The 25,999-nt window shown below is 41.0% G+C and overlaps 1 protein-coding gene and 1 long non-coding RNA gene across 3 annotated transcripts; one reads left to right on the forward strand and one right to left on the reverse strand.

The window, feature by feature from the left end:
* Positions 1 to 10,234: 10,234 nt before the first annotated feature.
* LOC111956201 (uncharacterized) lies at positions 10,235 to 15,994 on the forward strand. Its single transcript, XR_011474527.1, has 3 exons — positions 10,235 to 10,726; positions 12,683 to 12,814; positions 12,918 to 15,994. It is a non-coding gene; the product is annotated as an uncharacterized lncRNA (long non-coding RNA).
* Positions 15,995 to 19,413: 3,419 nt separating this feature from the next.
* Positions 19,414 to 22,269, reverse strand: LOC111955915 (casein kinase II subunit beta). Of its 2 annotated transcripts, none has more exons than XM_023976298.2 (7): positions 22,150 to 22,269; positions 21,562 to 21,642; positions 21,161 to 21,263; positions 20,677 to 20,792; positions 20,488 to 20,563; positions 19,914 to 20,103; positions 19,414 to 19,693 (listed from the first exon to the last, which is right to left on the reverse strand). In XM_023976298.2, exons 2-7 carry the CDS (start codon positions 21,631 to 21,633, stop codon positions 19,603 to 19,605), a joined length of 648 nt encoding a protein of 215 aa, XP_023832066.1. In that variant the 5' UTR covers positions 21,634 to 21,642; positions 22,150 to 22,269; the 3' UTR covers positions 19,414 to 19,602. The 2 variants fall into 2 exon arrangements, with proteins under 2 accessions (XP_023832066.1, XP_023832065.1); XM_023976297.2 differs by having other exon boundaries at positions 21,122 to 21,263; positions 22,150 to 22,242.
* Between the last annotated feature and the right edge of the window lie 3,730 nt (positions 22,270 to 25,999).

A 25,999-nucleotide genomic window follows, 5' to 3' on the forward strand; every position in this document is an offset into this window, starting at 1 on the left:
CCACGAATAGAGCCGGCGTGATTCCTTATTCTACATGTCGGAGCAGGGCAGTGCATACATACCTTTGAGGGGAGCATGTGTTCAAAATGACCACCCCCCCCCCTTAAAAAAACGTTTATAATTCATATCTGAAATTCACAGCATACCAAATGCCACTGTAGGCAATTATAAACTAAATTAACTTTTTTATTATAGGCATATTTATTTCTGCAACAACACGCTCACTCATCACAAATTGTAAGTAAGCTATTTTCAGTTCCTCCTAAACACATGATTGACATTGGGAAAATAGCTGATCCTTGACAACGACTTGCGGGCACTTTGGAGATTGGAAGGGCCTATCTATGCACATGACTGTGTTGGAGAGGCATGTTTGTTCTACATAGCATATTTCTTTCTGAATGTTCCAACACGTTGCTTCCTGCTGAACATGCCCCAGCTCTCACCACACCCTAATTTGCCCTCCCATCTGTGCACGGGTGATGGTGGTGCTCAAGAGACAATAAGCAATGTTCTTTCGTTACTCATTCCATGGAGGGTCGGAGTGTCTGATGTTTTGAAGGGAGTTCCTAACTAATTAATTACTTTAATTGATCAGCGGAGGAATGAAAACCTGCAGACACTCAGCCCTCAGTGGAATGAGTTTGACACCAGTGGTTTAGGTCATAGTTCTGTCCAAAATTATGTTGGCATTTTTTTGCCCGTTTGAAAGTTCTGTATCATATTTTCCAAGACTAGCCTACATTAAATACACACGTAGGTTATGTCAATCGGTGGAGGCCGCCGAGGAGAGGAAGGCTCGTAATAATGGCTGGAATGAAGTCAATGGAATGGTATCAAACACTGGTTTCCATGTGGTTGATACCATTCCGTTGACTCCATTCCAGCCATTATTATGAGCCGTCCTCCCCTCAGCAGCCTCCACTGATGTCAATATCCTTAATCTACCTGTACAGTCCGGAACAAAAAACAATCAATCAGTTTGTAAAGACTACGAACTCCCCTGTACTTTGTCGGAGTAACTAGAAGGGTACACTAGTTGTATACCTGGCTTTCTCTTGAGACACAACTCTCATCTCCCCATCCTTTTACGAATGTTATTATGCCCAACAGAGCTTAATGCCAACCTAGTAGGCGAGAGGTCATTATATAGGCATTAAGGCATGAGGAATCAGACAAAATAGGCCTACGTTATGTTAACGGTATTACTATTTTGAGGTTCCAATTAGTCTGCTGAAAGGAGAAGTATTCTAAATGTTGGGAAATGCATAACCGATGGGGAAAAAACAGAAGTGAGCAAACAGGCCCAAATAGACAGTTTCAACTACACAAAAATGAATATCTTGCAATTGAAAGACATTGGTTGTGTTATTTTCGGTTCATAGTTTCCCCCCCCCCCCCCCCCCCCCCCCCCCCCCCCCCAATATCTTTCCCAATATCTCTGGCTTCCTATCCTGCTGAAATGTTGCTGTGTTGTTCTGTGAAAGAGAAGGGCCTGAGTTTCTTACTGTTGCATGTGACCATTGACCGTTTATATGTTTTTGAAATTCTAAAAAGGATTACATTTGAAGGTTGGCTCCATTGGAATATTAATATTAGAATGATTTGCCAATAATAATATTAGCTGTACGTCTATATCCTTTGGAGGTGTGGCAGTTMGTTCTTTAAACCGCAGTGTCTATGGTAAATACAGCTAATACGAAGTACATCTTGTTCCCTCCCTGTACGTCTATATCCCTTGGAGGTGTGGCAGTTGGTTCTTTAAACCGCAGTGTCTATGGTAAATACAGCTAATGAGAAGTGTATCTATTCCCCACCCGTATGTACATCATAGGCCTGCCATACGATCACTATAGAATCTATAATGATGTTATGGCAGGCCTACGATGTACATACAGGGAGGGGAATAGAGTGGGCTTACCTACCTCCAATGTCAATGTGTGGAATTTTCCCATCAGCAGTAGTAAGTCTCAAATATGCATGCACACACACACACACACACACACACACACACACACACACACACACACACACACAGCGCAATATAATAAGCTATGTGCATGCCAATTCAACCTGTGCCAACATGTTAGAACAGATCACTGTGTGAATGAGTCTGGTAAGAGACAATCTTTCTCCAGCACTAAATGTTGGAGTGATCAGAGAAACACAATTCTTTCAGTCATTGGCTTGGCCATCATGCCCCCAAATGAGAACATTCCGCAATGCATGGTTGCTATTGTGTTTTGTTTTCTTGTTATTCTGGCAACCCATTGGGCACAAACTGGTTCAATCAATGTTGTTTCAACGTAATTAGTCAACATACTGTGACGTGGAAAATACATTGGATTTGAAAAAAGTTATCAACTGTTTTGAGGGTGAAATTTCAACCACAGGATTATGTTATTATGGTATTCAAATTTCAACAGACCAACCTTGTATAAAATATGTTGAATTTGTACATTTAAAACAATGTCAGATCTTCATCATTATTTCCACTTTCAGAAAAAAAACAATAGGCTGGGCAGCACCTCCTACTGGAGAATTGATCTACTACAGCTACCTCTTGGTCTCCCACCAAAGGTTTTAACCAATCCCTGCTTAGCTATGATATTATGACCAATGTGCTATCGAGAGAATGGTTGTTGAGAGATCTCCACTTAATAATGAAATAGATTCTCTGTTGCTATGGAAGACATTCCAAAGGGTTGGTTTAATAGAGCAAATGAAATGTGYCCATACTTTATCAATCATCAATTATGCTATTTAGGCCTATATAGCATTTGCTATTGTTTCAATTCAACCCATAATTTAACTAAAAATATACAATACAATAGGCCTAYGGTTTCAAGCTCTGGTTGATTTCAAATGTAATGATATGAAGTGATATTCAATTGTGTTTGGTTGTCAATGTAACCAAATATCAACATTTGAAGTAGATGTGTCTTCTGCTTGGATAGTTCCATATGTGCCACTGACTTGCTTTAATCCCAGTTTGTCTACAATTAACAAAATTGATACTGTATGTTGGATTCATGTCTCCAACTCATCCAAAAAGTAAAAAAATGTGATTAAAGTGGCTCAGATGGAACTTTCCAAGCAGTAGGTAGATCCCCTTTAAATGTTGACATTTGGAAACACAATTCAATATTACTTTTGTAATACAGTAAATAACTTCAGGCTATCTTACAAACGAATGTCACATTCAATCTTAAAATGAGTAACACATCCATGGCCACATTTTGAGGTTACTGTAACTATACATTTAGTATTATGTAATCATATCTGTTCAAAATAGCATGCATAGGTCATCGCAGGTCTGTGGAGATCTTCACAAATGCTGTTGCCTAATAATCTGCGCAGAATCTCAAACAGCATTGAAAATTTMCACCTTGTACTTTTAATGTAATCTCAACTGCAATCCAGGTCATTTGTTTTGCTATTAGATGAAGCACAGTGATATCACATGAACAAAACATGAACAAAATCACATTAAGAAAATATCTGACATTGTATTCCCACTTTTTAAATGGTTGAAAGAGCAGGGATAGACATTTGGGTGACAACTTAACCCAAAATCAGACATTGTTGTTATTTTAGATGGTTGAAAGCATAGTGATAGCACATTTTAAATTCAACAAGCTTTTCGCTGTCTTTTTGAGTGGGTGAAAATAGGTTGATAGTGACTCCCACCAGTGTAACTGGAAAAGCAAATACTGGGAGCTTTTAAATAACCTGTTGAGTTGATCTTGACTCATTGTTTTCTTCTGCAATTTAATGAATTGTGTTTGTGTTACTATGTACATTTGTGTGGTAGGTAACTTTGAGCAGGAATGACTGTGTGGCTTTAAGGGGCGTTTCTGTGTCTCCTCTTCAGAGGCAAAACAGTGATGAAATGCCTTCCTCAAAGTCATTACTTCAAATCCTAAAATAAGGAGTTTGTTTTGGCCCGGGYGAATGTTGTCTTTGTTTTACTCACAGATCCCAGAGTCTCCGACATGTTTCRCAACTGTTGTCAATGATGCAAAGGGTGTTTGGGAGTAAACAGCAATGCCAATCTCTATTCTGATCAGTCACTGCAGCAGGAGAAAACCCAGGAGTTATATAACATAGGAGAGAAAGAGAAATAGAAGTATGGAAAATATTGATTGTAATGTAATTGTGGACAAGAATTTCCAGAAACTGCAGCTGGCTGAAAATGTAAAAATTAACAATTGTAAGAAAAAGCATATTGTATATGTTAGGACTAGATATATATATATAAAAAATAGAGGATGAAAGGGTGCGGTGAAGCCAGCAGGTGTGGTTGAGGGAACATTTCACATATCTCTGTGAGAAACAGGCATACTGTAGTGGAGATGTTGCAATCCCATTCTGCCGTGCTGTTACACTAATCTTTTCTATGATCAATGTTCCAACATCAGACTATACATGCATTTCCATACAATACAAAATATGTAAGCACGCATACAAACACACATAGACTAAACAATCTTTTGACGATCCTTTTTGGCACCATTCATACAAATGTAATCACTGTTATATTTTGGAAGCTACAGCATGTTGCCCAATGCAATCTCTTGAGTGCACTGCCCAGAAAGCATACACTTAACAACAAAATGACAATAGAAGAATAATGATAATATCAGTAGGAAATGAAGAGGAAACTTGTTGGCCTTCTGCCCAGTGTGCCCAGGGTGTGAGGAGAGACCAAAGGAGGAACAGGTCCTTACTTCTGATGCTGTGGTCAAAACTCCTGAGCCATGTGGTGACCTCTCCCACTCTCCTCTCCCTTGGAAAATGTGACGGAGTCAGGGCAGTCGCATGGTTGCGTACTGCTCATTTTACTAAAGAGGAGCAGCACTGTCTTTGGTAAAAAAGTTGAATAATATATACTTTCAGAAAGTATTCACACCCTTTGACTTTTGTTGCGTTACAGCCTGAGTTAAAAATGTATACAAATTGCGATTTTTATTTATCTATTACAACACACAATACCCCATCATTTCAAAGTGGAATTATGTTTTTTGAAATGTTTGTTTTATTAATTAAAAATGAAAAGCTGAAATGTCTTGAGTCAATAAGTATTCAACTCCTTTCTTATGGCAAATAAGTTCAGGAGTAAAAATGTGCTTAACAAGTCACATAATAAGTTGCATGGACTCGTTCTGTGTGCAATAACAGTGTTTAACATGATTTTTTAATGACTACTTTATCTCTTTACCACACACATACAATTATCTGTTAGGTCCCTCGGTCAAGCAGTGAATTTCAAACATAGATTCAAGACCAGGTAGGTTTTCTAATGCCTCACAAAGAAGGGAACCTATTGGTAGATTGGTACATTTAAAAAAAAAAAAGCAAACATTGAATATTCCTTTGAGCATGGTGAAGTTATTATTTACACTTTGGATGTATCAATACAACCAGTCACTACAAAGATACAGGCATCCTTCCTAACTCAATTGCCGGAGAGGAAGGAAATGACTCAYGGATTTCACCATGAGGGAAGTGGGTTACCTAGTCAGATACACAACTGAATGCATTCAACCAAAATGTGTCTTCCGCATTTAACCTAACTCCTCAATCCGAGCGGTTCGGTGGCTGCCTTAATCGATGTCCAATCATCGGTGCTCGGGGAGCACTTGTTGTGGGAGTTATCTGCCTTGCTAAAGAGCAGAACAGCAGGTTTTCCCACCTTGACGGCTTGGGGATTCATTTTTTTTTGTAAAACAAGCTAAATTAATAAGATACAAGTAATGTATCTTATTTCAAAATATTTTTGAAGATATGACCTTAATACGATGATTAAGGTCAAATATCAAAAAAAAATATTGTGAAATAAATTACTTGTATTAAGCCTTTTTTTCTGTTAAAATAAGCTACATATTTGCCAATGACATTTAGATACTTTAGCTTGGTACAAAAAACTAAAACACTAATATAAGATATTTAGTCTTGCTTAGATTTCACTTTTTGCAATGTATCCCTTGCTCTCTATCTCCCCTAAAAATATGTTTGTTTTTCCTTTTAAAGATGCTTTCTCTTTACTTCCCTCACAGTTTTTTTTACCCGTCTGTTTACTTCCTTACCTCATGTTAGAGAGGTTCTTTTTTCATTTTTTTCACAGATCAAGACTTCGCATCTGTGGTCGTAACTGGGGACCAACCTGAGTATTTTGCTTTCAACCTCAGAAAATAAAATAGAACATAACATTTGCCCCCATCAACAGTATCTGATACTCTGTTTATGACTGATTTATTGCTTGTCTGAATTGAAGTTACCCGAAGTTACAATTAGGCTAGCGGTTTTGACTGAATGTAACCTGTGGCGTAAAAGTCGAAAATMTGGTCATACGCAAATATCTAAGCTAAAATAAAAGACTGTATTGTTGAAACAATTCTCAATTGTCTTTGCTTCTCACAAACTACTTATATTAAAAACAATTGAGATGACAGCCGTTTTGCACTGTTTTGCACTATTACTTTACCAAACATATCATGGCATTAGTGAAAGTCAAAATCTGCGAACGTCTAAATCAATATTCGCTCCCTCCTATAGACCAGGGGAGAAGGGCTATGTAAAAGGCTCGATTTTGTCGTTCTGAGCATTTGAAATGTGTCTGCCTCCGACGTAAAACAAATGTTTTACTTCCACACAAATGTACTTCTTTACTTATTTTAGGTTTCATGAAGTGTGAAGGTTGCATTCTTTATCGTACAGCTATGAAAGTTATGTATTTAAACCCGCCTGCTCGATACAAATTCAGCGATTACTTTGCGTTGTCTGTGCAGTGAAGCAGTCGAGCTGGATAAATGTTTTTCTAAGGGCCGCCCCTTAAACGGATGTAATGATGCAGCTGATCACCACAGGAAGGCAAATACACGTTTATTCGAAGGAGGACGTGTACATGGTCGTAGGAAGGTCTTGATAACTGTATTCTGACTTATAAAACTGTGGGAAATCAATAAAATAAGTTATGCGAACGTACACATTTTAAAAAGTAATTCTAGTGGCCGATTTTGGGGGACTGTCAGCTTAATAATAAATAACCTATAGCGCTTCAGTTCACACCTGTGCAGAGTATGTGAGTTGAGCGGAGTCAGGAGAGAAGCGTTCCCAATTTGACTGGAGCGCTGAGCGAGATTRACAAAAGGCTGGAGCATCGGCCTTTTAATCCCCTCCAATTCCGCTCCAGTAGCGCTCACTTAATTAGCTCAGGGCATGCCCGGCCCAGCATYCATTTGTAGTATACTTGTGTGCTGGTATAGCCCCTTGCTTTAGCTACCCACTAGTGATGGGTCGTTCGCGAACGAGTCGGCTCTAAGAGATGGCTCTTGTAGGTGAACGTTGGGAGCCGGCTCGCATATCAGGAGAGCCGAATCTATTTATAAAAAATATATAAAAAATAACATATGAATAATAAAAATATTTAAATGAATAGAATGAACTAATTCAAAGAACGAAAAAATACATCCTATAATATAGGTCTAAATGCTCAAGCGCACACACATTCCTTCTGACTGTCTGCCCAGACTAACAGCCTCACCTGTCGTTCCTGTCAATCAGACACGCAGTGTCAACTAATGAACCAAAGATGCGTGAGGGAGGGCTGAGCCAACTCACTCACAGTCACACACTTAGCAGCCGAGGAGAGAGAGGAAGGACAGCTGTGAAAACAACAGCTGGAAAATGAGTCGGAAGCACAGTAACATTTGGATGCATTTTAATAATGTAGACAATGTTAGAGCACAGTGTAGCATTTGCCAAAACAAAATCTCATATAAAGCCGGTTATATGCACAACCTACACCGGCATATGTGAACTGTGCACCCAACTGTGTAGCTAGCTGTAGCGGAGCTTGGAGAAACTAGCGGGCCTGCTAGTGATAGTGGTGGAGCCAGCACCTCCACACGTGGAGATGTATCCACTCAGTCAAGTAGGTGTGATAGTGGTGGAGCCAGCACCTCCACACGTGGAGATGTATCCACTCAGTCAAGTAGGTCTGCTAGTGATAGTGGTGGAGCCAGCACCTCCACACGTGGAGATGTATCCACTCAGTCAAGTAGGTCTGCTAGTGATAGTGGTGGAGCCAGTACCTCCACACGTGGAGATGTATCCACTCAGTCAAGTAGGTCTGCTAGTGATAGTGGTGGAGCCAGCACCTTCACACGTGGAGATGTATCCACTCATTCAAGTAGGTCTACTAGTGATAGTGGTGGAGCCAGTATCCACTCAGTCAAGTAGGCCTACTCCACGACCCACAGCAACACAGTCTTCTATGGACCAGTTTATGCCAAAGTCTATGTCTGTAGCAAAACGAGGCCAAACTAATATTGCATTGGCTAAAATGATTGCCACCAATAAATCCATTGTACACAATTCCAAGCAGGAAACCCCTTTCAAAATCACTTATTCCACAACTGTACAAGAGCACACAGGCTTCAGTGCGGGAAAGAGTCCAAAAAGCTACTGCAGTTTGCCTTACCACTGACTGCTGGATATCAAGGGTAACCACTTCTTACATGTTGGTTACATGTCACTTTATTGAAGATTTTTGATGTCTAGCTGACTTCTGGACTGCTTTGAGTTCAGCGACAGACACACCTCAGAGAACTTGGCAGAGGAACTGTTGAGAGTGACCAGAGAATGGCAAGTAGATAGAAAAGTGGTCTGTTGTGTTAGCGACAATGCAGCTAACATAACCAAAGCCATGAACATTTTAAAATGGACCCATCATCCATGTCTTGCCCACACAATCAACCTGATTGTAAGAGATGCTCTGAAGGTGATGAAGGCCACTGTGGACAAAGTGAAAGCAGCTGTGGAATACTTCCAAAGGAGCACAGTAGGTGCTGAAAAACTAAAGTCTACACAACGCCAGATGTGGATGCCTGAGCTGAGGCCTAAATAAGACTGCACTAAAAGGTGGAATTCAACATTTTATATGTTGAAGCGGTTTCTTGAGTCAAAGGATGGCATCATCTCTACCCTGGCCATTGTCAGTGCACCTGTTGATGCTCTGACCAAAGAGAGGTGGTGGAGGAGGTGTGCAGAGTCCTGGAACCCTTTGAGCAGGTCACTGTGGAGATCAGTGGAGAGAGGTACAGTAAGCAGTTATTACTACATCATTATTTAATCCAGTATTATATATGTATATGAGCAGTAGATGAGAATGTGGTATCAGTAGACAAAACATGAACCTGAACTAATAAGTTACTCTTGTGTAAGGGTCTGCAGCGAATCACAGCCAGCCGCCGGAGAGAAGCAAATGTAACCACAGGACATGTGACAGAGTTGATGGAAACCCTATGTTCATCAATGGACAGAAAGTTCCACAGAATGGAATATAATCACGTGCTATCAGAAACCGCTGCACTTGACCTCAGGTTTAAGAAGTTAGCCTCAAGTGATGCCAGAGCGATTGATGAGGCTCTTCAAAMAATAACCTCAGCAGCAGGGAGGGACAGCCCCAGCAGTCAGCTGGGTCAGGCACCAGGGCAACAGGAAGAAGAGGGGGCAGAAGCACCAGCAGTAGTGCCACAAACATCTGCTGTTTGGATGCTGACGAGAGAGCAACTGGGGATGCAGTACGAAGGAATCTCTCAGCAGATGCCATAATGGAGGTCTGATCCTGTTTGGAGGAGCCCCTCCTCCTCTGAGCTGGTGGAAGAACAAGGCCTCTGTCTACCCACGGCTTACTAAAGTCATGACAGGGAGACTGCATAGTGGCCACATCCGTTCCCTCTGAGAGGGTCTTCTCGAAAACGGGAAAAATAATTACTGAGAGAAGAAACCGCATCAGCCCCTCGAAAGTGAAGCAGCTTGCATTTCTGAATGCAAATCTCACATAAAAGCAAAATATGGTCAGCATTGCTATGTGTTGCTGGTTATACCATGGCAATAAAGAAGAGAGAGAAAAGAGGGACCAGTTTAATGTTTTAAGTGGGATGCTGCAGTTTTGCACATTGTTATTTATTTTTTGTGAATATGTGCAATATTCTATTATTATGTTGTTCAGATTGTATTCGTTTTTAATTCTTACTTTTATATGCACTTTGTTTATATACATTAAAAAGTTATACTTTAAATGCAAATGTTTAATAGTATTATTTTTCATAACAAACCTATGCATTTTTAAATACATTGTGGTTAAGGTAGAGTATGATTTCATTTAATCAGAATTATTTTACACCAATCATACTGTTTGACTAGAAAAAACACAAAATATATATTTTTTAAAGAGCCGTTTGGGAGCCAAAAGAGCCGGCTCTTTTTGGTGAGCTGAGCCGAATGCCCATCACCACTACCCGTTCTAGAAATTGTTCAATTAGCTAATATTATAGAAAGATCACACATTCATGCAGCTGTGGCGGTGTCACGTTGTCTTTATCCATACCAAAGCTGCAGCTATGGATAAGCCTTTTACTTGAGAGCTCTTTCCTCTTTGCCAGGTCTCCCTTGACCAAATGATGTTATTTTTGACCTGGTAAAATAACCTAACAGTTGTGTACACTCTCACCTGATATAATGGCGTGGTTCAGTGGCAGATTTTCAAAAGAAAATAGACATATACAGTATATCATCAGCAATTCTCAAATCAGATGAGATACACAGCTAACCCAAATTGAATTTCATTCATTTCTTAAATCTTCTCTAGGCCCTCAGTTCCCAAACCTGAAGCCCCCTGTCCCCAGCAGAAAAGACCAGGAAGAAGTTTTGGCTTAAGGTACAACTTCCTATTGAGGAAATGTAAGAGAACTCAATGTAATATTTAGAGTTACTGACGTGAATAGAAGCATATACAAGCAATCTATCAAATGTATTTTATAAAGCCCCTTTTACATCAGCAGTTGTCAGAAAGTGATTATACAGATACCCAGCCTAAAACCCCAAAAGAGCAAGCAATGCAGACGCGGAAGCACAGTGGCTAGGAAAAACGACCTATAGATAGGCAGGAACCTAGGAAGAAACCTAGAGAGGAACCAGGCTCTGATGGGTGCCCAGTCCTCTTCTGGCTGTGTTGGTGGAGATTATAAAGGAGTACAGCCATTTAGGCCAGATCGTTCTTCAAGACATTTAAACGTTCATAGATGACCAGCAGGGTCAAATAATAATCACAGTGGTTATACAGGGGGAAATAGTTCAGCACCTCAGGAGTAAATGCCAGTTGGCTCTTCATAGCTGAGTAATTAGAGGTTGAGACAGCAGGTCCGGTAGAGAGAGACAGGATCAAACAGCAGGTCTGGGACAAGGTAGCACTTCTGGTGAGTCCTGAGCAGGTCAGGGTTCCATAGCCACAGACAGAAACAGCAGAGACTGGATCAGCAGCACGACAAGGTCGACTGGGGACAGGGCTAGCCAGGAGTCATCAGGCCAGGTAGTCCTGTGGCATTGTCCTAGGGCTCAGTTCCTGCATCCTTTATTTAATTTGTGTTTTAATTTGTGTAGACTAAAGCCCAGAATCACACACTTCATTTAGGTTAGTGTAGTCAAGGCTTTGTCACTAAAATAATATTGTGCTTATCTTTCAGATCTGTCAACCAAGCTCACTGGGTGACAGGTGAGTGTTTCCACCAAGCTGTTCCAGTCCTGGAGTGGAATGCTGGAACTTCTAGAGGCTTGTAGACCTGAAGCAGTGTGATGTGGTCCAGTTAATTATCACACACACACACATATCTGTTTTGTTGTATAATTATTTCCACTTAAGAAAATTGGTCCTCTCTCTTTTTAGATCTGACATCCCTATTATCTCAACCACAGCCCTCACAGCTGCAGTCGTCTGCCCCTGCACCTGCTATACTGGTCACGACAGGTGATACAGGTAATTATCACATACATGCATCCTCGCCCTCACTTGGTGCTCTATTCAATCAGATCCGCTTTAGCCGACATCTGCATAGCGGTTGTTTTGGCGGTGTCTGATGTGGAACTGTGTTAGAGCTGTCAAATCCACAAGCGGCTTCTGGCATTTATACCCAAAGCGGACTTTGCCATTGGCTCCACGGAGTTGCATTAACAGAAATCTCATGCAGCCCTGTTTACAAGTTTGAAAACTGGAATTTGAGATGTAATCTACACCTCCATTAGGCTGATAGAAATCCTCTGTCACGCCCTGACCTTAGTTCCTTTGTTATGTCTCTATTTTTGGTTTGGTCAGGGCGTGAGTTGGGGTGGGCATTCTATGTTTTTGTTCTATGTTTTATATTTCTATGTGTTTGGCCAGTGTGGTTCTCAATCAGAGGCAGCTGTCTATCGTTGTCTCTGATTGAGAACCATACTTAGGTAGCCTCATCCCACCTTTGTTTTGTGGGTTGTTGTTTCCTGTTGTGTGTCTGCACCAGCCAGAACTGTTATTTTTGTTATTTCAGTGTTCATTTAATAAATATGGACACGTACCACGCTGCACCTTGGTCCTCTCCTTCCAACAGCCGTTACATCCTCATTATTTTGTTTAATGATTTTGAATTTGACCATCGTTATTTCTATATAGCCTACACTTTCTCGAACATGTAACGCAAGTAAGATGGTTGAAGTTTCTTGACAATGATCAAGAGCAGCTGCTTTCCGATTTGACAGATCGCCGGATAATGCTTGATCTGATTGAATCTAGGCCTTACACTCATTCCGTCTGTTTAGTTGTACGATTACTGTCAGTTAAGAAAATTGTGTCTCTCTCTTTTAGATCTGCCACCCCCAGCAGTTCAGCTGCAGTCACAGCAGTCCTCTGCTGTGGTATTTAATTTACCGACTGCACCAGATCCTACTACACTGGCTGTGAAGGGAGAACATTTTGAGGATTCCCAGATTGATACAGGTAATTCAGAATTATATTACATACGCAAACGCTCACTCACTCACACCAACAAACATGTTGTTGAACTGTATATTTACTGTAACTTTGTGCATCTCTCCTTCAGATCTGCCATGCACTCCACCACTGCCCGACAGCCTCACCCAGAAGTGCATACACTGGGCCTATCAAGACTGACAAAGCAGAGATGGGTGGCTGACAAGGAAAATGAAACACAACATACACACACACTCTCTCTCTGTCACACACATTCACACACATTATCCCCAATGTATACACTGACTCGGTGAGCGAGTTTATTAGCAAGTGCATCAGTGACGTTATACCCACTGTGACTATTAAAACCTTCCCTAACCAGAAATCGTGGAATGATGGCAGCATTCGCGCAAAACTGAAAGTGCGAACCACCGCTTTTAATCACGGCAAGGCGACTGGAAACATGACCAGATACAGTGTAGCTATTCCCTCCGCAAGGCAATCAAACAAGCAAAGCGTCAGTATAGAGACAACGTGGAGTCGCAATTCAACGGCTCAAACACGAGACGTATGTGGCAAGGTCTACAGACAATCACGGATTACAAAAAGAAAACCAGCCACGTCACGGACACCGATGTCTTGCTCCCAGACAAACTAAACATCTTCTTTGCCCGCTTTGCCACAAAGCTATTCATAACACCACACTAAATTCATGACTCTGTATGAAGTATATCTGTAGGCATGTAGTGTGCTAATAGACACACACACGCTAGAGCCTGACTTGTGTAGTCCAGGGATATGTCTGCTGCTCTAAACTATACGTATATAAACTCAGCAAAAAAAGAAACGTCCTCTCACTGTCAATTGCGTTTATTTTCAGCAAACTTAACATGTGTAAATATTTGTATGAATATAACAAGATTCAACAACTGAGACATAAACTGAACAAGTTCCACAGACATGTGACTAACAGAAATGGAATAATGTGTCCCTGAACAAAGTAGGGGTCAAAATCAAAAGTAACAGTCAGTATCTGGTGTGGCCACCAGCTGCATTAAGTACTGCAGTGCATCTCCTCCTCATGGACTGCACCAGATTTGCCAGTTCTTGCTGTGAGATGTTACCCCACTGTTCCACCAAGGCACCTGCAAGTTCCCAGACATTTCTGTGGGGAATGGCCCTAGCCCTCACCCTCTGATCCAACAGGTCCCAGACGTGCTCAATGGGATTGAGATCCGGGCTCTTCTCTGGCCATGGCAGAACACTCACATTCCTGTCTTGCAGGAAATCACGCACAGAATGAGCAGAATGGCTGGTGGCATTGTCATGCTGGAGGGTCATGTCAGGATGAGCCTGCAGGAAGGGTACCACATAAGGGAGGAGGATGTCTTCCCTGCAATGCACAGCGTTGAGATTGCCTGCAATGACAACAAGCTCAGTCCGATTATGCTGTGACACACAGCCCCAGACCATGACGGACCTTCCACCTCCAAGTCGATCCCGCTCCAGAGTACAGGCCTCGGTGTAACGCTCATTCATTCGACGATAAATGCGAATCCGACCATCACCCCTGGTGAGACAAAACCGCAACTCATCAGTGAAGAGCACTTTTTGCCAGTCCTGTCCGGTCCAGCGACGGTGGGTTTGTGCCCATAGGCGACGTTGTTGCCGGTGATGTCTGGTGAGGACCTGCCTTACAACATGCCTACAAGCCCTCAGTCCAGTCTCTCTCATCCTATTGCGGACAGTCTGAGCACTGATGGAGGGATTATGCGTTCCTGGTGTAACTCGGGCAGTTGTTGTTGCCATCCTGTACCTGTCCCGCAGGTGTGATGTTCGGATGTACCGATTCTGTGCAGGTGTTGTTACTCATGGTCTGCCACTGCGAAGACGATCAGCTGTTCGTCCTGTCTCCCTGTAGCGTTGTCTTAGGTGTCTCACAGTACGGACATTGCAATTTATTGCCCTGGCCACACCTTATGCCTCCTTTCAGCCTTAATTGCCTACCGTCTGTAAGCTGTTAGTGTCTTAACGACCGTTCCACAGGTGCATGTTCATTAATTGTTTATGGTTCATTGAACAATCATGGAAAACAGTGTTAAAACCCTTTTCCAATGAAGATCTGTGAAGTTATTTGGATTTTTACAAATTATCTTTGAAAGACAGGGTCCTGAAGTGACATTTCTCTTTTTGCTGTGTTTATAATAATCKATTTACAGTAACATTTAATGCTATTATCAGAGCTGATTACACAATATCACAATGTTTTTTGAGCATGTTCTATGTATACTGGGGCAATTTGTCACATGTGAAGATTTGCCCCAAGGTCATTGAGACAACTTGCCCCAAACTGACATGTGTGCTAATGTTGGCTGGCAACAAGGTTAGCTCAACATAGAACTGCAGCTAAAGTATCAAAAGATACGTTATTGTCTCCTCTACTCAGTGCAAAATTATAATTTTGAATGTTCATACCTAACAAAGTTTAATTGAATAAAATGTAAAGTGCCAATTTTTTACTTTTAAAGGGGAAAAATAAGAAATMTATGCTCACCTCAGATTAGAGTGACCTTGACCACATGTGAACAGGAAGTTGACCATAAGACATGTAGTCCCACAAAGTAGATATTTGATTTTTGAGATAGCGCCTCTAGTGTTGGAGGTATGAAAGGTTTGACAACTTACCCGTGTGACAACTTACCTCGCTTTCCCCTACCAATTTGTTTTTCTCTGTCGCCCGTGTATTTCAACAATAAATCATTKGATTTTTCTGTTGTGTTAACTGTGGGATTGATTGATTTCCACGTTTTTAGCATACATTTTTCCAAGATGAGTGATAAGAAGAGAATAAAAAGTCCAGCCTTTTGGGTATCTCACTACATCCCCATATGCCATGTCTTGAAATATGCAGACAGACGGATTAAAACTACGTTTACATTGTAATACTTCTGACGGCCAACTTTATAGCCCTGCCCATAACTTTTGGATTTTATAACATTCCCAGCAAGCARRGATGATTSAGTCATTATTAGTTTTACACTTAAGACATGCCTCTGCCGTTGTGCTGTATAATTTATGAATTTTGTCTCTTAAATTGCATGTATTTGAAAATATCTACAATGGTCAGTCCAAAATTGCTTTTTAAATCTGTCATGGAAATAAATGTATTTCTTGTTACCAAGTCATTTAAAGTTTCTATGCCTTTAGTTTTCCAGGGCTTCCACCATTTTAATGTAGTCAACTGGTTGGGACTTCCAACTTCATTGGCTGATCTCTCCTGATGACCCTTTTGGGGTCATGTCCAACCYGGTCATCAGGAGGAATCAGCCAATCGTGAAGAGGAAAATGTACTACTTCAAAATGGAGATTGCCTCAATGGCGCTGCCCATGCTGTCACAGACACTTTAATGGTACAGATACAAAGATGAGTGTTCAATCTATCTCTAAGGAAATTGTATAACTTCCCGCAAATGTATAAGCCCTGTATGAAATGTCTCAAACATGTGACGCACCACATTGCCAGGAATTAAGACACACACAAAGTAAGCCTTTAGAATAGAATTGAGGTTGGACGTATAGATGTTAGTCATACATTCACACCTCAGAGCATGTGCTTCCTCACCGGTATGCCCATGCATGCTCTCTCTCACACACAAACAAATAAACAGTCTTGCGCATCAGCTATAAGCCCTTTGTGACTACTGCCTTCACAATGTATAGTATACAATCACAGATCAGACTGCTACAGTTACCTAATTTATACATTAACCAAACACAATTGTATGAAAAGAGAAAATGTTTATTGAGAKTTCTGAATCCTGGTTACTCTTCCACGGTTGCAAAAAAACACAGACATACAGTACCAGTCAAAAGTTTGGACACACCTACTCATTCAAGAGTTTTCTTTATTTTTTTACTATTTTCTGCATTGTACAATAACAGTGAAGACATCAAAATTGTGAAATAACACATATGGAATTATGTAGTAACCAAAAAAGTGTTAAACAAATMAAAATATATTTGAGATTCTTCAAAGTATTCACCCTTTGCCTTGATGACAGCGTTAAACACGCTTGGCATTCTCTCAACCAGCATCATGAAGTAGTCACCTGGAATGCATTTCAATTTACAGGTGTGCCTTGTTAAAAGTTAATTTGTGGAATTTCTTTCTTTCTTAAAGCGTTTGAGGCAATCAGTTGTGTTGTGYRAKGGTAGGGTTGGTATACAGGAGATAGCCCTATTTGGTAAAAGACCAAGTCCATATTATGGCAAGAACAGCTCAAATAAGCAAAAAGAAACAACAGTCCATCATTACTTTAAGACATGAAGGTCAGTCAATAGAGAACATTTGAAGAAGTTTGAAAGTTTCTCCAAGTGCAGTCGTAAAAACCATGAGCGCTATGATGAAACTGACTCTCATGAGGACCACAGGAAAGGAAGACCCAGTTACCTCTCCTGCAGAGGATACGTTCATTAGTTACCAGCCTCAGAAATCGGCAATTAACTGCACCTCAGTTTGCAGCCCAAATAAATGCTTCACAGAGTTAGAGTAACGGACACATCTCAACATCAACTGTTCAGAGGAGACTGCGTGAATCAGGCCATGGTCGAATTGCTGCAAAGAAACCACTACTAAAGGACACCAATAATAAGAGACTTCCTTGGGCCAAGAAACACGAGCAATGGACATTAGACTGGGAGAAATCTGTCCTTTGGTCTGAGGAGTCCAAATGTAAGATTTTTGGTTCCAACCGCTGCGTCTTTGTGAGAGAACGCCAAGTGAACGGATAATCTCCACATGTGTGGTTCCCACCGTGAAGGAGGTGTGATGGTGTATTGCTGGTGACACTGTCTGTGATTATTTTTTTTTAAATTCAAGGCACATTTAACCAGCATGGCTACCACAGCATTCTGCAGCGATACGCCATCCCATCTGGTTTGCGCTTATTGGGATTATCATTTGTTTTTCAACAGGACAATGACCCAAAACACACCTCCAGGTTGTGTAAGGGCTATTTGACCAAGGAGAGTGATGGAGTGCTGCATCAGATGACCTGGCCTCAACCCAATTGAGATGGTTTGGGACAAGTTGTACTGCAGAGTGAAGGAAGAGCAGCCAACAAGTGTTGTGGGAAGCCCTTTTTTATTTAACCTTTATTTAACTAGGCAAGTTAGTTAAGAACAAATTCTTATTTACAATAARAGCCTACCCCGGCCAAACCCTAAGATGGACAACACTGGGCCAATTGTGCGCTGCCCTACAGCCGGGATTCGAACCAGGGTCTGTAGTGACGCCTCTAGCACGGAGATGCAGTGCCTTAGACCGCTGCGCCGCTCGGGAGTCCTTCAAGACTGTTGAAAAAGCATTCCAGGTGACTACCTCATGAAGCTGGTTTAGAGAATGCCAAGTGTGCAAAGCTGTCATCAAGGCAAAGGACAGCTACTTAAAAMAATCTAAAATCTATTTTGATTTGTTTCAATTTCTTGGTTACTACATGATTCCATGTGTTATTTCATAGTTTTGATGTCTTCACTATTATTTTACAATMTAGAAAATAGTAAAAACAAAGAAAAACCCTTGAATGAGTAGGTGTGTCCAAACTTTTGACTGGTACTGTACATTCATTCTAATCTTGACAAATCCATCCTTACTGTTCTGAAATCAAATATCAAGCATTCTACCTTTTGCCACAAGGACTCAAACGCACATGTGCAGTAAGGTGATGAAACCCCTACTACATCACAAACAAAAAACMTCTCCCAAATAGAAGCAGATTTTCTGTCGCTATATTTTACATAAATATTTATACTATAATGTGTGGAGGGTCACCAGTCAAGRCAGTGCAGTTGTGGAGAGAGATGTGTCCTGTTGTAGTGATACTAGCCCAGCAACATGTGACAGAGCTGACATTCTCACCATGCAGTACCAGCACAAACAGGACTGTTGTTTTGGGTGACGCACACAGAGACAGTAGGTGGATTGGTATGTCTTTTCTGGGTCCTTCTAGAACATTTAATTCATTTCAGGTTTATTRGTGTCTATCCTACGTCACACATATACAAATTCAAAGCTATAATGTGTCCTAGACTCGCACTTCCTGTAAACCACAAATCACAGCACGCATCTCTCTGTTTAAGGCAAATTTGACAMAACACTATTGTGAATGACTGCCTTGACACACTGGCCTCAGGGYGTGTCACACAATAAAAGAGTGATACAAGCCTGAGTGTGTGCCTTGGTAAAACAATGGTTTACAGAAGCAGGTGAGATGGCAACACCCTTAGTGACAGATCGTGTCCTTATCATCAACCAAGCAGTCTCTGTGAGAGCCAGCCAGTGTACATGTGTATGGGGGTAGAGTAGGGATTGCTATTCAACCAGTGGTGACGTTCTACCACGACCCTTTACCAAACCGTGCCAAAGACAGGACAGAAAAAAAACAGAACATGGCGAGAGTTCATCAGGGCAAAATGGGGTAATTTCACAAAAGGAAACAGTAGCGTCAAATCCAATAACATCCATGGACTTTCTTTCCCTCCCCCTTTTCTGTTTTGGCACTGGTGAGTTTGGTAACAGACACATGTAATTCTAAGTGTGTGTGTGTGTGTGTGTGTGTGTGTGTGAGGGTTTGGGATAGAACCTGTGCGTTTGTCTCGCTCACATAATTTTTTTTACACATTGTTCTCAAACGTCCTAACCTAAACCAAATAATAAAGTCTGCAGGACGGGGAGGAGGCATCTGTATGGAGCTTGGTGCAGCTGACCCATCCCCTCATAATCCTCATCTTCTCTCCCTTCTCTTTCTCTCTGGGCTTTAGCGGATGGCTTTGACAGGGCTCTTGAAGCTGGAGGCTGCTTGCAGCTGGAGCTGGTAGGCCATGGGGTGAATCTTGAATCCATAAAGCCTGTTGTGAGGACATGAGAATTCATTAGATCTTGATGAGCGTGTGATAGGGGTCTATGAAGAGATTCCAATTATGGTAGCACTTATTTTACATGACTGTTTCCTATGGTATGTACCTGATATTTATTAGGAAATTGATCTAGGACTTGCTTTCAGTGAGTTACGTGGGAATGACATGAAAAGGCACAACCCTATTTTAGGGTGACACAGTTGTACTTGACCTTGGCACAAACTGGTTGGCAGGCCTCTTGGGCCTGTACTCAGGGTGCACCATGAAGAGCATGTGTGGGAATCCAGTGCCGAAGTAGGCCCCGTCCGTGTGGTGGTGCCGGGAGGACTTGGGCGTGTACACGTCCATACACTTAGGGCAGTACAGCTTCACCATAGCCTCGCCTGGGATATCTGACAGACCTAGGGAGGGATAGGGGGAGAGTTTAGATTTGTTACTGGTCTGAAGTTATTATGAAATGCTCGAGGACACACTACTGTATTCATCCAGGTGTCTTTTGGAAACAAGATTAGATTTGACACGGATCGTAATACATTCAAATATTACACAGAGGATTCAACGATACAGTACACGGAGGATCTGCGTAGCATAGTTTGGGTTCGGAAAGCAATGTGGCTGGATACCCAGAATTGTTTCTGTCTTTGGCACACGAATATTCAAAGCCAAGATACAAATGTTGCTCTTTGAGGTTAATCAAAACAACCCTTAAGTCTTATACGGTCAATTACTTGTCCCCACACTAGGCGTGGGTGGTAATGGTTGAAACAAGACAGACACACACTCACCAATGGGCAYCATGGGCTGGTTCTCACAATAGACGCGGGGGCAGTAGCCAAAGTCCCCCTGTTGATACTTCTCCAACTGAGAAAGAGAGATAGAGATCAACGTGAAAAACATTTCAGGAGAAATGCTGCATACATGTGATATGCAGCCTCTCAACAAACATTGGAAACAGAGAAAGGTAGTCGCTGTACCATCTGAGCGATGCCCCTGTTGGTGAGGATGTATCGTGCGTGGATCAGCCCGTAAAGCATCTCCGCTGCCTGCTCTATGAGGTCACTCTGGTTGGGGTTGTCCTCCAGCTCCTCATCTGTGGAACAAAGGAGGGAAGAGCTTATAAGAGAGGGGAAGAGGCCACTCATATGTTCTGATTTAAAGATMACTCACAAAAGCATAATTGTGTACATAACTGTGACGTCTTTACACATGCTAAAGATATCGGCATCTAATACAGCAACCCAAAAATATTGAATTGGGTGTTTTAGTGCTGGGCTAGAACAAACACCTGCCACACACTATAACTCAGGATCAGGGTTAGTGACCACTGAGGCAATTTAGTGTYCGTACATAACTTTAACACTGAGGTGATGCAACAATAATATTTGTATTCTGATCTAAATTGTGTGGGATGTTCTGTACTTCCGAGTGCAGTAGAGATGGTTCTGGAGTTGGGCTGACCTGGTTCTAGGTCCAGGATCATGTCCAGGGCCTGGCGATAGTGGGGAACCTGCTCATTGAGCCCAGTCAGGTTGAACTTGTCCTGGATGTAGTCCTCATCCACCTGCCAATGGAGGAGAGGACAGAAGCGGTGACAGAAGTTAGCGACAAATGCKAGACCTATTCATGCATGAAAGTGAGTTTGTGTAGTGAGGGGTGGCTGTGAATAACAGGATTTTACTCGAGCACTACTCAACTCACTACCTGCCTATCAATACCGTGGTTAGCTGATTCAGGTGTGTAGGGCTGAAGCAAAAACCTGCACTTCCAGGATAAAGGATTGGCCACCCCTGTCTTTGCTTACATTCACTTTTTGGTCTATGAGTTTGGCTATATTGCCCTGGGTGCTGTTAGATACTGACCTCACAGAAGAACTCGTTTCCCCTCAGTCCACAGAACCAGGAGATCCATGACACTTCCTCTGAACTGCTCATCTCGGGAGACTAAAGGGTAAAGACATTCAACAACAGAGGCATTCAGTCATGTGAAAACGGCGGTTGATAGTTCAGCAACACAAAAATATCATAGGTAGTAGCGAGCTACAATAAAAAAGACAAACATAATTATATCAAAACCATAAGAGCAATTAGCTAGGTAACTAGAAAACGTTAACTGTAGGTTTACCTAGTTAGCTACCGTTACCGCGCAAATGTGTAGTTAACGTTAGTTGACATTGGAAGTGTACGAAATAAGGATATTACCCATGAAAATACCTATGTTACATCAACAATCATAATTAGTAGCGTACCCAAGTTTGCTAAATGACCAGCTGAAAATGATAGCTAGCTAAGTTACATCCTTAGCTAGCAGCTAACGTTAAAGCCAGGTGGAAATTCAATATGGCGCATCGTCCAAACTGGGCCGCATTACATTTGATCAGTTTTCAGTCGCAAGTCCTCTTAGCTATAGCATATCTCACATTAATACATGTAGTAATTCTGGTAACTTACCCCCTCTTTAATGGGTTTAACGCAAGTAAAATATAAGAAACGTAATATTTAGTGTTGTAAATAAAATGGACACCACCTCCCAGTAAACCGCTGCAGTAGGTGTTTTCGTTGTAYGCAAATTGATGACGTACAAATTCAGAGACTATGGGTACTGTAGTTTTGAAGTCCTTCAACAACAATATTAAGAGAAAGMCCGAAAAACAGAGGTTTTATTGAGTTATGATTTTAATATATTGTCCAGTATAAAATGTAGGATGAGAACAGAATCTTCTTCTCTGGTAAACCACCAGTGAGGGCAGTCCAGAGCYGATAGATACGATTTGATTTGAATATCYAATGTATTTGTCACATGCTCCGAATACAACTTACTTACAAGCCCTTAACCAACAATGCAGTTTTAAYAAAATACCTCKAAAAAAATTAAGAGATAAGAATAACAAATTCCTCATCTGCTTGTAATGACTTTTTACAGATTATATCCCTTCTGCGGACACTGGAAGAATACCATTCTTCATATTTTTGGGTCCTTCGTGAATCATGCTGTAACAAAGGTGGCCAAGTTCTGTAGGGGAGGCTTTGGTTTTATATGGCTTGCAGTACCCAGCCAAGGATTTAGGATAACACTTAAGACCAATAACCTTCAAAGCTCTAAACGGGAGTGAAAATCTCCCAGCCCTTGTTAAGACTTCTATCCCACATCATCTCAATGCAACCCAGACACTTTAATTAGGCTAAAGACTTTCTAGGTGGGAAGGCCTCGATCCTCCAAACTCTTCGTTAACAYCTAAGCGCTCTATCCAGCAAGCACCCATCCATAACTGAGCAGTATTTCCCAATCAAATAAATTGGAATGTCCTATCCTCCATACACCGAACATCAATCTGCAAGACCATGATGTACAGTACCAGTCAAGTTTGGACACACCTACTCATTCAAGGGTTTTTCTTTATTGTTACTATTTTCTACATTGTAGAATAATAGTGGACATCAAAACTATGAAATAACACATATGGAATCATGTCTTCAAAGCAACCACCCTTTGCCTTGATGACAACTTTGCACACGCTTGGCATTCTCTCAACCAGCTAAAAGGAGTACCCACATATGCGGAGCACTTGTTGGCTGCTTTTCCTTCACTCTGCGGTCCAACTAATCCCAAACCATCTCAATTTCATAGTTTTGACATCTTCACTATTATTCTACAATGTTGAAAATAGTAAATATAAAGAAAAACCCTTGAATGAGTAGTGTGTGTCCAAACTTTTGACTGGTACTGTACATGCATATCAGTGCAGAGAACCACCTACCATTGCCCAGGTGCTGAAATTAATATAGATTTAATTTGTGTCAACTTCTTCACATGGCAGCAATTCATAATAAACTCAGACAAAACCAGATTTTCCATTAAAACAAAAGTTTATTCTCTGTAATTTTATTATAATAAGACACTTCTCTGCTTGTACATTGCTCCCMTGAACTTAAAAAATGGCAACATTTGTTTGTGGGAATGTAAGTTGGGGTAGACAAAAACGTTGATATATACACATGTATATATATTGGTATGTTACGGTTCCATTAATAAACCATAAATTATAGAACAGCTTTAACCACTCCAGGTACCTTGGTAATGCTGTAAATATAGTACAATCTTTGAGGTTTTCAAGAATACACTATTGTTTTCTTTAAAACATGGATACATACAATATGAGCACATCAATAGTAAGAGTTAAGGAAGGATGCAGGGCTCATGAGCCTGTGTTAAGTGTATGGCTACCAATGTTTTTTTTTTTTTTCACAGGCAAGGCAAGCTGCACCCATGGATGTGGTAATGCTTAGTAGAAGTCAGTGGAAAATAAAATGTACCCACTTCATTTTTTGCCTGCCTTGGTGTATMTCAAAAATGGCATTATACCCAAGTAACTGATTATGTACTTAATTTGGATAAACATATACTTGAATGTATATACATAAAATGTATAAGAAAGAACTGTAGAATTGTCTTAATATAGTTCTTAAAACTAAGTGTGGGCAAACAAGGCAAAAGTGTTTGCCATCCACATGACCTCCCCCCCAAAAAGTTATTATATAGACACCAGAAAATGCATGCACACACAAATGCACTCAAATGCCCTACTCAAAACATCCCAAAGCTAATCTTAAAATGGTGGCTGTCAGTAAACAAACAAACCCCAACTTACAAGCAGTGAAAAATGTATGCAGATAAATAAAATAAAAAGTCATAATTTTATCAATTTTTTACTTGGATGCTGCACCCCGCCCCCATCAAATTTTCAAAACAAGCTGTAAGCCATTTTGTGAATCTGTCAGTCTACATCAAAAGTTCTAAACCCATGTATTCCCTGTAACACTCTTAGAGAATAGTATTATACCTTGCAAATGTATTTGGACACTTGGGAAATCAGTGGTGTGACAACACATCACCCTGGCCCTTTTCCACCATAGTCCAAGATTCAGTTCAATTGAGCTATATAGTTGCCACCGAGGTTTTGGAAAGGTTGTCTTGAAATAATGTACACTTTGAAAATACTTCCTCTATGGAGCTCTTGCCAGCCCGACTTTTGTTACAGGGGTCTGTCTCTTCTACAGCACAGTGCAGTTGTATTTGAGTAGAGCGCCTTCCTACATTGAGTAGGACAYCATGAATATAGTAGTACAATACTCTGATGGCCAAACTTACCACTCTGGAACCAGAGTACGACACCTGCTGCATAATGTAACAAATCTGTTCAATAAAAATACACCAACCAGTTCTTTATACTATAGGAGTGGACTCATTTATCAATTGAAGAAAATAAAAAAAATCGAAAAGAAAATAGTCAAACGGTATCTTAAAATAAGAGCATATAACTTTATATTTCTTTCTCGCAACCTGACTTGCATTTTCATTGAACAAATGTTTCCCTGACCAGAAGTTTCATGTGAAAGTATCTTGAGAAAAGAAATTGCCTCCACAGAAAATGTATTTGTTTTATTTTTTATATAAAGCATTCAAGCTATTAATTCAGTGTTCTTAGGGTAAACAAACTTGATGAACAGGAGAGACTCTTTCTTCAGCAAAACATCCTTTTTTTGCAGTGTATATAAGAGGGCTCACCCAACCCTGTTCCTGGAACACTACTGTCCTGTAGAATTTCACACCAACCCTAATCTAACACACACACACACGTTTCTCAGAATTAGCTAGTTGATAAACTGAACCAGGTTAGTTACAACTGGGCTTGGAGCGAAAAACTACAGGAGGGTAGCTCTCCAGGAATAAGGTTCGAGACCCCTGGTATAGAACGTCTGCAGCTTGTGAGAAGKGAATGCTACGTTGAGAGAACCTTATATCTAACAGGAACAAAAGAGCAACAGAAAGTAATAAGAGCAGGTCAACAGGAACAAAGTCACACCGTCTAGTTCTGAACAAGCAGCAAAGACATTGATATCAGAGACAACAATCAATGTGAGGAGAGTGTGGATGGGTGAGCAGTAGTACTTCAACTGGCCTGTTGTGGCTGTCACAGTAATTAAAGAGATGTACTTGTTCGTCGGGAGATCAAAAACTCAGAGGGAGGTGGGGGGAATTGTATAAAAAGTTATTTTAAAGACCTGCTTTGCAGAATAAAAATACACACCCCTAACTTTTTAAGGGGGGGGCTGAAACAAAACGGACAAGAGGCAAAGAGGGGAAACAAAACACAAAGATAATTATTTTGTATAAATCTATGGTACAATTGTTCTCGTTAAAATAAGAACCTGCACCCCCCCACCCCACGTGGGAAAATATAATGCAGATAACTGCCCTACAGAATACCACCCCAGCCCAAAGCGTGGTAGAAATATACAC

Source organism: Salvelinus sp. IW2-2015, linkage group LG31 (assembly GCF_002910315.2).
Source record: "Salvelinus sp. IW2-2015 linkage group LG31, ASM291031v2, whole genome shotgun sequence".
In the NCBI taxonomy this organism is placed as follows: Eukaryota; Metazoa; Chordata; class Actinopteri; order Salmoniformes; family Salmonidae; genus Salvelinus; species Salvelinus sp. IW2-2015.